The sequence below is a fragment of the Octopus sinensis genome, linkage group LG11 (assembly GCF_006345805.1).
Source record: "Octopus sinensis linkage group LG11, ASM634580v1, whole genome shotgun sequence".
In the NCBI taxonomy this organism is placed as follows: Eukaryota; Metazoa; Mollusca; class Cephalopoda; order Octopoda; family Octopodidae; genus Octopus; species Octopus sinensis.
Window position 1 is genome coordinate 58702098 of NC_043007.1, and position 14766 is coordinate 58716863.

The 14766-nt window shown below is 34.1% G+C and overlaps 1 protein-coding gene across 1 annotated transcript in view; it reads left to right on the forward strand.

Annotated features, from left to right (window-relative positions):
• Window positions 1-14766, forward strand: part of LOC115217013 (putative uncharacterized protein DDB_G0277255) — a 35284-nt gene extending 20518 nt beyond the window's left edge. The window contains exons 8-12 of the mRNA XM_036507516.1: window positions 2559-2678; window positions 3852-4082; window positions 7569-7686; window positions 11799-11899; window positions 11969-14766. Of these exons, the coding sequence (XP_036363409.1) occupies window positions 2559-2678; window positions 3852-4082; window positions 7569-7686; window positions 11799-11899; window positions 11969-13897 (2499 nt within the window). The 3' untranslated portion in view covers window positions 13898-14766. The remainder of the gene's footprint in view (window positions 1-2558; window positions 2679-3851; window positions 4083-7568; window positions 7687-11798; window positions 11900-11968) is intronic.

Consider the following 14766-nt stretch of genomic DNA (forward strand, 5'->3'; position numbering starts at 1 on the left):
ATCGAGCCCATTTGACTATTAGCGCGCGTCTACGATGAGTCTACGATTTTAAAAATAATTTAACATCATTTTTTATTCCATTTTAATGCATAATTTTTCGTGTGTCGATGGCGGCGGAGTTGGCATCCATGGTCACACCTGCACCTGTTTGCTTCTCCCCCTTCTTCCCTCCCTCGTGTAGCTGTGTGGAAGGTAGTGTAAGGAAATCAACGCTGTAAAGCGTTGTCAAGGAGACCAGCGTTCTTTTAGAACGACTTCATGGTTTGAAGACACCAAAACAGAAATGGCTAAGAAAGCCCGAATTGGCATCTATAAGGGAAGTAACTCTCTAAAAATGCTTATATAGTTATTTCCCTTACAAACCCGAGCAACGCCAGGCGATACTGCTAGTAAGATATAAAATATATTAATATATAAGGATACCAGTAATTATTACAAAATAACATACATGAATATAAATTGGGAAAATAACTTACAGCTGTTTCAGCCAAGAGATAAAAATACCTCATTCTATCTTTATTACTCAAGTAGACTGAAGTAATAGGTAGATGAGATTGAGGTACTTGGGTATTTCTCTAGGCTTCGTCAGAGATTATAAAGTACATAATGTTGAGTTATAAATAAATATAAATATAAAATAAATAAAAATACACACACATTTAAATACTTATATATATATAGATATACATATACATACTTATATATATATATATATATATATATATATCACAACATATGTCTATATATACATATATAGATACATGTATATACACATACTTGTCTGCACCCACTATAAACATGTATACTTTCGCCCTTGCGCTTATGCTTCTAAGTGCATTTGTGTATGTAAATAGGCTAACACACATACATTCGTAAAATCACCTGAATACATATATTCACAGATGTGTGTGTATATATATATATATATATAGCCAAGCAACTTCTACTTCTATCCACAGGAATGTCTATAAAGGACAAAATTTAACCAGTCAACCACAGTTGAAACCAATGAACACAACTGTCAGCACCAATGAACCTGAAGATTGCATAAATGCAAGAAAGTATACTAGTTCAATAAGAATGGACATTTAATATTTCATTTGTTCAATACGAATAGACAATTAATATTTCATTTCATTTCTTTTTAATATATTATTTTATATCTTATATTGATATTAGATTATGAATAAAATGTGAAAAACAGACGGGGGTGGAATTCCTTTGAGTAATATATTCTTCTATACACACTCCTTCTATATCATACAAACTCCTTTGTGTGTGTGTATATATATATATATGCATGTAACATCACACATACATGTATGCATTTATGTGTATGTACTCATCCATGTCTATATCTGAGTTTAGTTGAAATATAGACACATTCCAATGGTGTATTCCATTGGACATGTTTAGTCTAACTAGGCAATTTAATGGAACAATGAAATAACATGCCATAAAGTAATGCTATTGCAACAATAATTTCTTGCATGTATCGTATGTCATAATCAACTGATCAGTTCATACAGATTGGTTCTAAGGACAGCCCATAATTATATGTTCCTGGGTAGTCCGTTTTTAATTGAATTAATGGTATTGTGAGTCTACAGGTGTTGGTTGAATGAGAAATTCATCATGCAACATATAGTCGATGGAAAGCCTCATGGCAATATAGTGATATCCTGTGTTGTTGAGTGTAGGTGATGGTGTGTTCATCACTTAGAAAGCAATATGTAAGTGTATGCAAGACAGTGAACAAATAGTTACTATATAGTGTAATATGAAGTATCTCAGTGATGTTATATTGCAAACATGTGTTCCAGGGAGAAGTTTAAGTTCACTACCTGAATATCCTGGTAATCCATAAATGCTGATCAAGTCAGTGATATCCTAAATTGGGCAAATGTGCATTTCCTAGCATGCAAGCATCTTACTATTCTTTCTGAGAATTTATTAATGATCGGTTCGCTTCTCAACAAAATGCACAGTGATTACTCTGAGCATAGTCTACACTTCCTGGAAAGGGCATTGTATGGTTGTGCATGACTCATTATGGACTAAGTCAGATCATATTTAAGCTTATCAGATTTGAGTTGCTACAGAAAATCTGCCAATGGTGTTGAGTGCCTCTTGTCGACTTTGTTGAAGCTAAAGTTTCAAGATGTATATGGAGAGGGTGGTGATTGAGGTATGTAAAATGAGGTGTATGGCAATGAGAAAATGAATCTGATGGAGATTATTGTTGAGTAACTCCAGGTACAGTGGTTATATATGAGTAACCTCCAGGTCCCCCAAAATGCTAGATAAACAATGCTCCAGTCTGGTCTGGAAGCAGTGTTATACATACTGTTATGTTTTAGTTTTTTTAATTATGAGTAGTGTAGTGTTACAGTCTGACCATTTTGGAATCAGTCTTGTTTTCTGGCCTGATTGGTGTGAATACAATGAGGATAGACCGTAACTATTCCAGTGAAGGTTATATTGGTGATAGCAGTTAAAGAGAAGAGAATGATGATGATCACATTTGGTTTGATATTATAATTTTATTTTCTCACTAGGTTCATGTCAATGATTATAAGAAATCTGTTTATGACACAATTCCTAAACTTAAGGATTCATTCACTACATCTGCACAAGGTACTAGAATCCACTTTCACAACACTGAGTTTTGCCCACAGGTAATGGACTTATTATTATTTTCTTTTTTCTTGTATAGTTTCTTGCAAGTTTCTACTGTACCTCAATGCTCCTGAGGTGTGTGTAGCATTTGGTTCTTATTTTTGTGGGGATTTGGGGAGTATACACTCCTCCTGTTGGTGTACTGCACCAGTTTGTTTTGTTATGGAGTTTAGTTTCTTGTTATATTAGTTTATATTTTGTTGTGCATGGTATATGTAATGTAAAAGAAAGAGGTCTTCTTGAAGCTTTTAAGATGTTATTGAATTTTATTTTGTTGTACCATCTAAGGCTAGTTGGTTGTTTTTGGAAGTTTTATCCTTCAGGGTAAACTTTTTGTTTTTTAGTAGTAAAGTTAAATATCTAGAAATAAAAATATGGCTTTGCAAATCCAGGCAGGAATTATCTGTTCCAACAACCAACACATTGCTAGTTTCTCAGTACTACCTGTTAACAAAGAGTCTATGAACTACAAGAGTAATGTCAACAACACCAATGAAAAGAGATATGAAAGCAACATTACTTCTGCCACCACTAGTACTGACCAAAACAACAACAACAGTGAGTTTGAAAACAAGAACAATGAGGATGGAAACAAAGAAGAATCAAATTGTCAATACAACATGGCTGAAAATATCATTCCCCGCTACTGTCACACTATCAGCAGCAATGCAAAACCAAAGTTACTGTGTTCACAAACACCATGAAACAAGAGGATGTAATTAAATTAACATCTGAAGAATTAAAAGATGCTAAAAACCTCCTGAACAAAGAATTAAATGTTGCACAAATAATTTAAAGTGTTCAATGATGCAAAAGTGTAAGAAGAGATAATTTGATAAATTTATAAGGAGAGAACAGATGGACAAAAGAGTAGCAGACAAACACTCATGCGGTCCTTTGTTTATGTCTTGTCACTGGCACTAAATTGTCATCTGTATCCAAGACACTTTATGAATAAATGTCCAAACAATCCTTCCTGAACAATTTATCATTCCAAGAAATGGTAGCATAGGAAATTTGACAAATGTTTTGTTAGTTTGTGGTATCAAAATCATTTCTCTTTGACTTACCTTTGACAGGAAGATTAAATCTGCAATGGGGTTCTTCGTGGGTTAAAAAAGAAAGATGAAATTTGCACTGTGTCATAATTTATTTCTTTGTTTTCATTTCAGCTAAGACCTAAAAAATCAGAATTACTTATTATTAAAGTATCTGTTATGTGGTTTGTGGAAGAATCCAGAAAAAAGGGCTGTGCGGATGCACTTCAGTGGGTTGACCCAAATAAATGCCGTGTATGTTATTCCTGTCATCCATCATTTGAAGAAGTTCAAGCTCTAGTTAGATATTTGAAACCTGAAAATGTCCTTCCAAATGTCTGTCCTCAACATTATACTTTAGAGCAGGTATGTATAACTACTTTAACCCTTTCACATTCAAACCAGTCATATCCAGCCCAAATATTCTATTTGTTTTATGTTCAAACCAGCCAGATCTTTCCTCTCAAACCGACCACTTTAAAAATAAAACAATCACACCATTGAAATCACGAAGCTATGAAATAATGCATGATTAATCGAGACAATGTGAATGAATAAACATTACATTTGACAGAGTAATCTGAATGCTAAAGAGTTAATGTTAATATATATTCTATTAACATCAGTGAAGATTACGTTGTTGTTGTTAACCTCAATCAGCTCTAATCCAACAAATCTATGATACAAAACATCCAAAATATGATAATTCCATTTTTTTTTCTTTTTAGATATTGTATATCTAGGACTACATTATCCACTGTGTCCTGTCTTTTCTAAGATAACAGTGTGTGATTTGAGGGAGAATTGGTTGCTGTTTCTAGCAAATAGAATGACTTTATAGAGTCCCTTGACTTGAGAGTATGATTTAATGTTTTCATATAGTGTATGAATAAAATAAAATACAATTTCATTATTGCTATAAATTGTAGCATGGTGCTTGTATTGAAATACGATGGAGCTGAAATATGGAAGACAAAATAGATAATGCAGACAACATGGATAAGCAGTAAAGCAGCTTTCTAGTTGATGGTTTATAAAACATTAGGATAAAAGCAGTTCCAAAATCAGCTAGTTTTTGTCTAAACATTTTGATGCCAGCCCACCTTAGGCTGCCCTTAGTTCTCTGATACAAACTTCATGTTGAAAGTGATCTAAATTAAAACCTGCTTTCAAAATTTCATGTTTATGTTTCAAACATCATCTCAGTCATGACAGTTATTTTACTACCTTCATCATTATTTTCAAAATTAAAACGGAGACAGTAAACTATGGTAAAAGAGTTGAGGGCCAGTACTTTGTCAGTTAAAATTCTGCTACGTGTTGCTTAACCTTTAACACATTGCATTTTCTCTAGAATTGTTTCCCCTGCGACTGTCCTGTTAGTACAGGGGGAGAAAACTCATCCGTGACGTGATGCATCTACAGTGCTAAAGGTTAATTTACACATGCTTACTATATCTGTTGAAAATATAACTAGCTGAATTTTTTAAAATCTACTTATTTGTTTTTTAATGTATAAATGCTTTAGCTCTTAAAATACCGTCTGTTTCACACATGCTTCAATTGTTATCAAAGTATGTTGTTAAAGTTGGTGTGAAGTTGACTTTATCATATTCTATCTCTAGTTAATGCTTTGAATGTACAGTGAGTTTTCAGTGTGTTTGGTGTTGTTTGTTTCAAGGATAAGATGAACGTTGTAGAAGACAGACGGAGGTAAATAAATAGTTTTCTTGATGCAAAATATTCAGCTTTTAATGGAATGATCTTCCATCATTATCATCATCATGGAGACTGAATGCCAGTGAAACACCTATTAATTATATAATGTCTCTGCAATCTATACCAGTGAGACTGAACTTGTCTGTGATGTAGAATTGTTGGCATTGCTAAAGTGTAGGTCTTCCTCCTACCATTTCTGTTAACAACCAACACCATTAGAAAGCAAGGTGAAGTTGTCAGATTCTGTAAAAATGTATACTAATTGTTATTTTTTATCATCATACTATCATCAGAAAAGTCCTCTTTCAAAGCTTCACACTTGACATATTGGCTTGAAGATTAACAAGACAAAGTGAAATGAATCAGGCGCTCTTATTGAGAACATCAAGTGTACACCTTTTGAGGTACAAATTAAAATTTATAGAATAATATAAAAGACATACCATATAACATAAATACTTCCTTTATACTTCTGTTGAAATACTTTCATTATCAAATATGTTTGTTCTTCCAACAGAAGTGAATATACTGTGAATATATTGTAGTATTTTAGGAACAAAGCATTCCATTTTTTTTCTCAGTTCATATTTTCATTCAGTAATGACAATATCTATAAATTATCCTCACTGGTTCTTCATATACAATAATTCAAATAGTATTTTTGACAACAGAACTATTATATTCTGATCTTCTTTATTAAAGTTTGATACCTAGAACACTAAAGGACACATGTCTGATGATTGTACTGTGATGTACATTTAACGTATTACCACCCTCATAGAAAGCTGTAACATTGTTATAATGATTACAACTCAGATCATAACTTAGACATTACACATTGTGGCTTGGACTTAATATAATTTACTTCTGCTATCTCAAATGTTGCAATGCATTTGATGGGGACAGGTAACATTGAGTTCTCTGTGTATGATACACACTCTTAATATATGAATTAAAAATCTATAAAAAGTAAGTATAAAAATCTGAAATAAAAGTATGTATTATACACAAATATTGTCCCACTCACATTATGGAGTTGATTTAATCAACTCACCTCTCTCCTTCAAATTTGTAGCCTTATGCCTATGTTAGAAACACTCATTATTAGAGCAGTAGATTTTCAGAATCATTGCATATAATGTTGTATGGTATTTGTTCTGGCTTTGTACATTCTGAGTTCAAATTCCACTGAGGTCAACATAACCCTTTATCCTTCCAGAATTAATAAAATATAATATCAGTCATATACTGGAGTTATGTTTGACTGTTCCCGTACTACAAATTTTGGTCTCCTGCCTACATTAGGTGGAGAGGGGGTTAGCAGAATCATTACTGCATTTATTCTGACCCTTTAGATTCTTTGTGCAAATCCAGGCCCAAGTCAACTGTGCATTTTAACTTTCTAGGGTGGATAAAATACCAGTCAAATATTGGGGTTGATATAATTGACTATTTCCTTCTATAATTTCCTACATAGGCACCAGAAGGTGGTCTATGTAAAAAAGTTATTATAACCATCATCATAATGACACCAGTTAATACCAAATTCTACTGCACCACTAGGCTGGTATCCCTCCTTGTTCCTGAGGTGGATTCAACTTTATCGTTTGGAAATATGTAATGCTGTTTGTATAATATATCAGCTGTGCTTTCTTGATTTACTGTATGAAATTTGTGCTATATCAGTTGTAAATTTATTCGGGTGGTTGGTCATTGCAACTCGCATTTGTTGTCTAGTGAGGTCTGTTGTTTAGTGTCAGGTCATCATGATCCATTAGATCTATGCTCATAGACATTCCAGCTGTGACCATTCTGTATTTTATTCAAACATAAGGGTTACATTTTTAGTGTCCATCACTTTTCCTTTGAGCTGGGAGATATTTGGCTCCTTTTTTCAGCTAAATGAGTGACCACTTGAAAGGTTGTGAATTATGTTGTAGTATTGGATGGTAATTATGTAGAATATGCATTGTGTATATTGTGTAATGAAATATTGATGGTAATTGTGTTATAACATTAGCAGATGAGAGTGCAAGAAGTGTTCTGCATGAGTTGATGTGATTGAGTTGAATTGAATTGAATCGAATCACCACAAACAGTATGATTATTATTATTATTATTATTATTATTAAGACTCAAATACAACTCAATAAGATTCTGGATAAGCCCAAACCAAAGAAACAGCAGCAACATTGTTCATCTAATGACAAGCAACTTGGAATGATGAAACTTAAGAAAGTTCCAGAAATCTGTAAGTATTTTAATTAGGATTCTTTTTATGATCTTCCAGTTTACTTTTGTTTTCAAAAAGACTTTTTTAGCTCCCTTCTAGCCAGCTCCATGTCAAGCCATACAACCCATGCCAGCAGATGTTAAATGATGAAGATGTGTTCCTAGATAATGTGCACTTATGTCAACCTGATGGTAAAATATATGCCCTTGTTACTTGCACATCTACCAGAAGATACATTCCTCATTTCTTTCCTGCCTTCACACATCTTCCACATTCAGTACTGTGCCACAGCACATTATGTACACAAGCATCATACAATCTGCCTTTCATTCAAATAGCAAACCACTTTGTTGCCAGCTGAGATATTAGCTCACTCAACTTCCACCATGGCTACTGTGCTTTCAGGGCACTCACCTCCACTGCTAATTTGATCACAGAAATAACAGAAGTTACCAATACTTTGATGGAGCTTTTTTAGCCTTTACTACCAACTACTCTTGTGCATATGCTAAATATAATCTTCCCTGCTTCTTTTGTGCACTCACAGTTTATACACCATATGGAATACTCACAGACATGCTCTGCAATTCCATGTTATGGCCTAGAGAACTGGAATAAACAGTAGCAAGCTGAGGACTGAGCCCTGATGGATACCTATCTGTATACCAGTTTCCTCACTGATCTTACTGGTCTCACCAGCCTGGTAACTATTATTATTAAGTTGATGAGCTTGCAGAATTGTTACCACGCTGGACAGCATTTCTTCTGATTTAACATTCTGAGTTCAAAGGCCACCAAGATCAACTTTAGCTATCTTTCTTTCGGTGTTAATAAAATAAGTACCACTTGAACACTAGGATCAATGTAATCAATTCTGTAAATTTATCACTCGCAATAATGACGATAATCCTTTCTTATTTCTGCACAAAGCTGATAGTTTTGAAGGATGAGGACCAAAACAGCATCAGTCACACAGTAGACAAAATGCTTTGTAGTATTTGTTACAGCTCTTAATGTTCTGTGTTCAAACTCTGCTGAGACCACCTTTGCCTCTCATACTTCACGGGTAGGTATAATAAACACCAGTGAAGTACTGGGTCGATATAATTGATGATAACCATCCACTAAATTTGTGGCCCTGTGTCTATGTGAGAAATCATCATTATTAATATTATTGACAAAAATTAATTTTAAAATTCAGTTTTACAATATTCCTGATATAATTACCCAATCTGCTTGCCTGTGATCTCACCATCCTTTTTTGGGATTTCTACCTACTTACTTTCTGCATATTAAGCATAGTAATTTCCTTACAAATAGTCCTTTTTCAGTTACTCTGTTATGGCTTGGTGAACTACTGTTAATTTCCTACAGGCATTTTTTAAATTATAGTTTAGCCTCATGAAGTCAAAACAAAGTTTCTTCTTGAAATAGCCATCACTAGTGAGAGGTATTAACCATCTCAACTATGCAATATCTTTGAAGTGGCAAGGGATAATATTAGCTACAGTTGTCATCATTTTGTTACTGAAGCCACTTCAACAACCAGTTGTTGGTTAATTATCAGACACATCTAATTTAACTACCTCACAAATGTAACCAATCAGATGCTTCAGAGAAACCTGTTAATCTTGCATTTTGGATATTTAAAGCTTTAATCTAGAGCTCATATTGAACACACTACTTTGCAGTAGTGGATTCTGCAGTTTCACATTCCTTGCGTGTTGTGTCAATATTGTTGTGCATTAAAATATGATCAAATGTTTTGGTTATGACTATAAAGCAGAAAGCAAGCTGAGCTTAGTTCATTTCTGCAAGATTGCCTATCCAAAACAGAATTTTAGTCGGGGAAGATAAACCTAGAATTAAAAGGCCTGAAGGTAACATATCAAAGGCCTGGGTGTTAGTAGGAAAGAAAACAGGACCCAGATATTATCTAGAAAATGGCCTTGCTTGATATGCAGAAAAGAAATAGGTATAAATTCCAAATGATGTACAGAGTAAAAGCTATGGACAAACAAGGGATGTTATGGAATTACAGACTAACAGAGAAAGTAAGTTTTGTATGTGACAAGTGCACTGGAACAGTACTACAATATGCACACCAGAAATAGATCCTCTTAAATGCCTGGATACCTCATTTGAAGTCAACAGTTTCTAGTATAGTAGCCAAGGTAAAAATGAGTTAAAAACAGTTCATGGAACTATTACCAAAGGTTTTTTCTGAATAAAGGTCAGATTGAATAGTGCTTGTGTTAGAACTGCAATGTTGCTTGATAGTGAGATATGAACCTTGAGAAGATTAGAAAGATTTGAAGCACGCATGTTCTGATAGATGTGTAATGTTGGTGTTTGAGAGCAAATGAGCAAAACTAAAAATCAAGTATAAAAGGAATCATGAGTAGTGTGCTAGAGAGGAGGCTGTTCTGGTGCAGGCATGTTATGTATATGGAGAACTGCTGCTTAGTGGAACTTGTAAAAGAAGGAGACCAAGGAATGCTTGGGATGAAATAGTGAAGGCTGACCTGAAAATGCTGTATCCCATGGAGGAAATAACAAAGGACTATATGATTGGCAATATGCAGTGCCACAGAAGACCTGTCCATCCATGGTAAAATACACCTTAACACAAGGGTAGTGTTTAAGAAGCTGTGATATATATTCCATCAAGCCTACCTTACCATCCTCTAACCCCGGGTCTCTCCACTCACCCATGATCCAGTCTCTTCATCATTCATACTTCTTCCATCTCATCTGTCATATTTGTTCCATTGTACTACCAACCAGCACATTTTCCTGGGTTAGCTCTAATGCCAGCCAACATTGACTCTCGCCTTTATCTCACTTCTCACTCTCACTCTATGGTGTTTTCAACTCTCTCTCTATCACAATTTTCTTGTTGCATCCACCTACTGCTCTCTTTACATCCTTCCTATCTGGGATGCTTTCTCTCCTCTTCTATTGTACCCTCCAGCCTCTCTTCACATTTCTCTTGCCTTCAGTTACTCTTTCAAGACCATCCTAGTCTATTTCTCCCATCCTGTCTTCTTTCCTTTATACCTTCCATCCATACCTCTCATGTTAGATATCCTTAGATCTCCCCTACACAACCCACCCTATCACTTTTCCATTCTGATTCCACCTTCCTTTTTCTCAATAGCTCCTGACTCTAATCCTTCCCTTTCCTCTCTGCCCATCCTGTTACTCTATCTACTACTACCCTATCACAACTATAAATCTCTTCTTATTTTATTTTACTCTCCCTCATCACTTCATCTAGAATCATCACATCCTCTTCCTCAGTTATAGGGACCATATTAGGCTCTCACTAGTACTGGTACCACAAAAAGGCATCCAGTGCACACTGAAAGTAATTGCTTTTAAGAATGATATCTGGTCATAAAAACCATGCCAAAGACATTGGAGCATGACATTGTCTTCTGACTCATTAGATCCCATTCAACTGTCTAAGCCATGCCAGTATGAAAGATGCATGTTAAATGGTGATATAATTTTTGTTGTTTGTTTACTGTTAAATGTACCCCACTGGATGATAAATTCAAAATACATTCTCATATATAGGTGCAGGCATGGCTGTGTAGTAAGATGCTTGCTTCCCAACTACATGGTTTAGGGTTCAGCCTCACTGTATGGCATCTTGGACAGGTGTGTTCTACTTTAGTCTTGGGCCAACCAAAGCCTTGTGAGTAGATTTGGTAGACATAAACTGAAAGAAGCCTGTCATAATATATGTGTGTGTGTATGTCTTTGTTTGTCCCACAATCACCACTTGACAACCAGTGATAACTTAGCAGTTTGGTAAAAGAGACTGATAGAATAAGTTCCAGACTTAAAAGAAAAATAAGTACTGAGGTCAATTCATTCAACTAAAAACTCTTCAAGGTGGTGCCCCAGTCTAATGACTGAAACAAGTAAAAGATAATGGCCCAGGCTGAACAATTACAAATCAGCTTACTTCCTGTGGTTCATCCACATATTTTTTCTCTTCTCCATAGGTGAGGCAGAAATGTTTAAAAATTATTTTAAAAGAAAATGAGATATTTTTGTATGCTGATACAAAGATTATGTTTACTTTTTATGTTAAAATGGATTCTATTATTTTTTGACAGCTTATCCTCCCCGAGCAAGTGTTTCCTTTACTGACTCTGAGAGTTCATATAGTCAAGAGTCACAGATCTCGATTTCACAGGGTACCAGCAGTAACGAAAACGTGTCATCAAGTTGTGATGTACAGAAAGAAAGATCTGAAAATGTAACAATAAGAAATTTTAGCATCCAGAAAAATAAATCTGAAGGTATGTCAGCAACAAGTTGTGATGTTCAGGGAGTCGAGAGTGACAGTGTGATGTTACAAAGTCATGGCACCCCAAAAAACATATCTGAAGAAAGTACATCGCATTATACCAAACTGAGAGATATATCTAAAGATAAGATATCACAACATGGCAATACTTACAGAGAAATGTCTAGTGATATGACATCACAAAGCAGTAACAGCAAACAGGTTATGTCCAACAACAAACTATCACAGCAGTATAACTTACATGAAGAAACCTTACAAAGTGTAACATCACATCATTGTAATAGCCAGAGTCACTCATCAGAAAATATGTCAGAAAATTCCATTCCATGTGAATTTATGTTGCCCACTATGGCAGCAAAACAGATAAGAGATAATATATCCCCAAAACATGTAATTGAATTAACTCTTATGTCACCAAAACCTATATCCAGTAACCAGGGTAACATGTCACCAAAATATACAGACAGTAATAAAGATATATTAACTATGAAATCACCAAGAGATAAAGAAGACAAGGAAGAATTAATGTCTGATGTTCCATTAGAACACTCAGAAGTAAAATACAAAACCCCAGAAGGAAATGGAAATTATGTAAATTGCCATCAAATATCTCCAAACAATATTTGTACTAAAAACTACACAGAACAAAATGAAGTGAAAGAAATTACAAGTCAAAACCAAAGTAAAGTTCTTGATCAGAAAGAGGTCCCAGACAACCAAAGAGATACAAAGATTTATAAAGATCAACTAGTAAACCTCAGTCAAATTTTTGGGCCATTAAATTATTTTGGTGGTAATAGCAGTCAGACAGATCCAGTTTCTATACAGCATGTCATGGAAAAGTCATTTGATTCTAAAGATTCCAATAAAAATATACCAGACACAAAGTTTAATGTTGATGATAAATCCTCTGATTGCATTAGTGATGGTAAAAGCAAAGCTATCGCATTACAAGATGGACCTCTTTCAAATAACAGTCACAGTTCTAGTTTTGATTATTCCGTTTGCAAGATTACTGAGAAGAGTAAAAGAATATCTGAGACCTCTCCAAATATGAATAAGTCTGAAATTCAGAGTTCAGCATCAAGTGGTGTTACCAAAAGTTTTTCTCTTGCCATGAATAAAGAAGTGACTTCTATGCTCAGTGCTGATGAAGATAATAATAATACAACAAACGAAAGTTTGAAGAGTGAAACAAGTTGCTCTATCCCAGAAGCTAGTGCAGGAAGCAATAATACTGGGAACATCTGTTGCATGTCTAAAGAAATTCCATCTGATAAAACTATTTCTCCGTCAATTCCTGCTTCTCAACTGGGTAAACGAAAACATGAAACAATAGCTTCTTGTGAAGATAATCACAAGAATGTTTGTGATATTCAGTCGGTAAATAATGTGGAGTCTTTTATTTCTCATTCTGCTGTTTTAGAAAATTGCACTGTTGAAGAAAAGCCGGTTAATCATAATTCCCTTAAAAGTAAGCACAGGATAAATCTAGATTCTACAACTTCAGCACAATCAACATCTGTAGATAGATCTCAGAACAATTCAAATAGGGAAATATTGTGCAAAAACAGGGCAGATAATCAACCAATAGAGAAAAGCTTGTCACAGACCACTATAGTCATTAGCGACTCTCAAAATAGTGAGTGGGATCCAGATTGTGAGAATAAAAATTTAAGTGAAAGCCAAGAAACAATGCCACCAAGTCCCTTTTCAATATCTTCAAGTTCCGAGTCTTTGCTGTCACCAAAGATATTAGAGAGTATGTCATTGCTTCATAACAACTGTGATATTAATAATCTTCCTGTTAACTACCACGATAATGTTACAAGTCCTCACAACTCATCTAGTCAGGATGAAGTCGTAATTATTGAGAAAAAAATCCCACGTTTTGTAATAGACTAATAAGGAAGAACTTTTGTTCTACAGTTAGGAAGTTATTATGAGAATATAGTTTTGGAATTACTGTAACAATTTTTTATAAAAATCCCCTTTATACTTAAAAACTGCATAAAGTAATTTTCACAAAGACTTTCAAATATACATATATATATATATATATGTTATTTAGAGATAGAAGTCCACATGCAATTCATCAAATCCTAATATACATCACACCATATAACACTAATCATTTCTAAATTTCTCTGCTACACGTGTTTCATGAGGTGCATTTAACATTCCTTATATGCGCAGTCTTTTATTATATTTTATCATTTGTAAATTTTTTTCTCCGTAGATTTCATTTATATATCTTTTTGCTTTTTGTCATTCATTCGCATTTGTTTACGTCCACTTTTAACTATAGTTTTTATTCGAATATATATTTTTCTTTGTCATTGTTTTCATTATTATATCATCACTATTATATATTGTAATTTTCATTCCTACATATTATTAATTTATCTGCATGTTTATAGGCATAAGTCACGTTTGAATTTAGTTTTGTAAATTTTTAATTTTTAATCAACTAAATTATGGCTTGCACAGCAAGGTTCGGCGAATTTATTTGCACATATGCATATTTGTCTGTTAATTACATTCGTAACTATTAAAATATAGAAATTGGTATTGAATTTTAATAAAGTTATTAAGAGGCCTGACGATTGGGGTTGCGTTTAAGAAATGTTCATGTAAAAGACTGCGTGTATAAGGAACGTTAAACGCACCTCATGAAACACGTGTAGCAGAGAAATTTAGAAATGATTAGTAAGTATTAAAATAAAATTCTATTATATGGTGTGATGTATATTAGGATTTGATGAATTGCATGG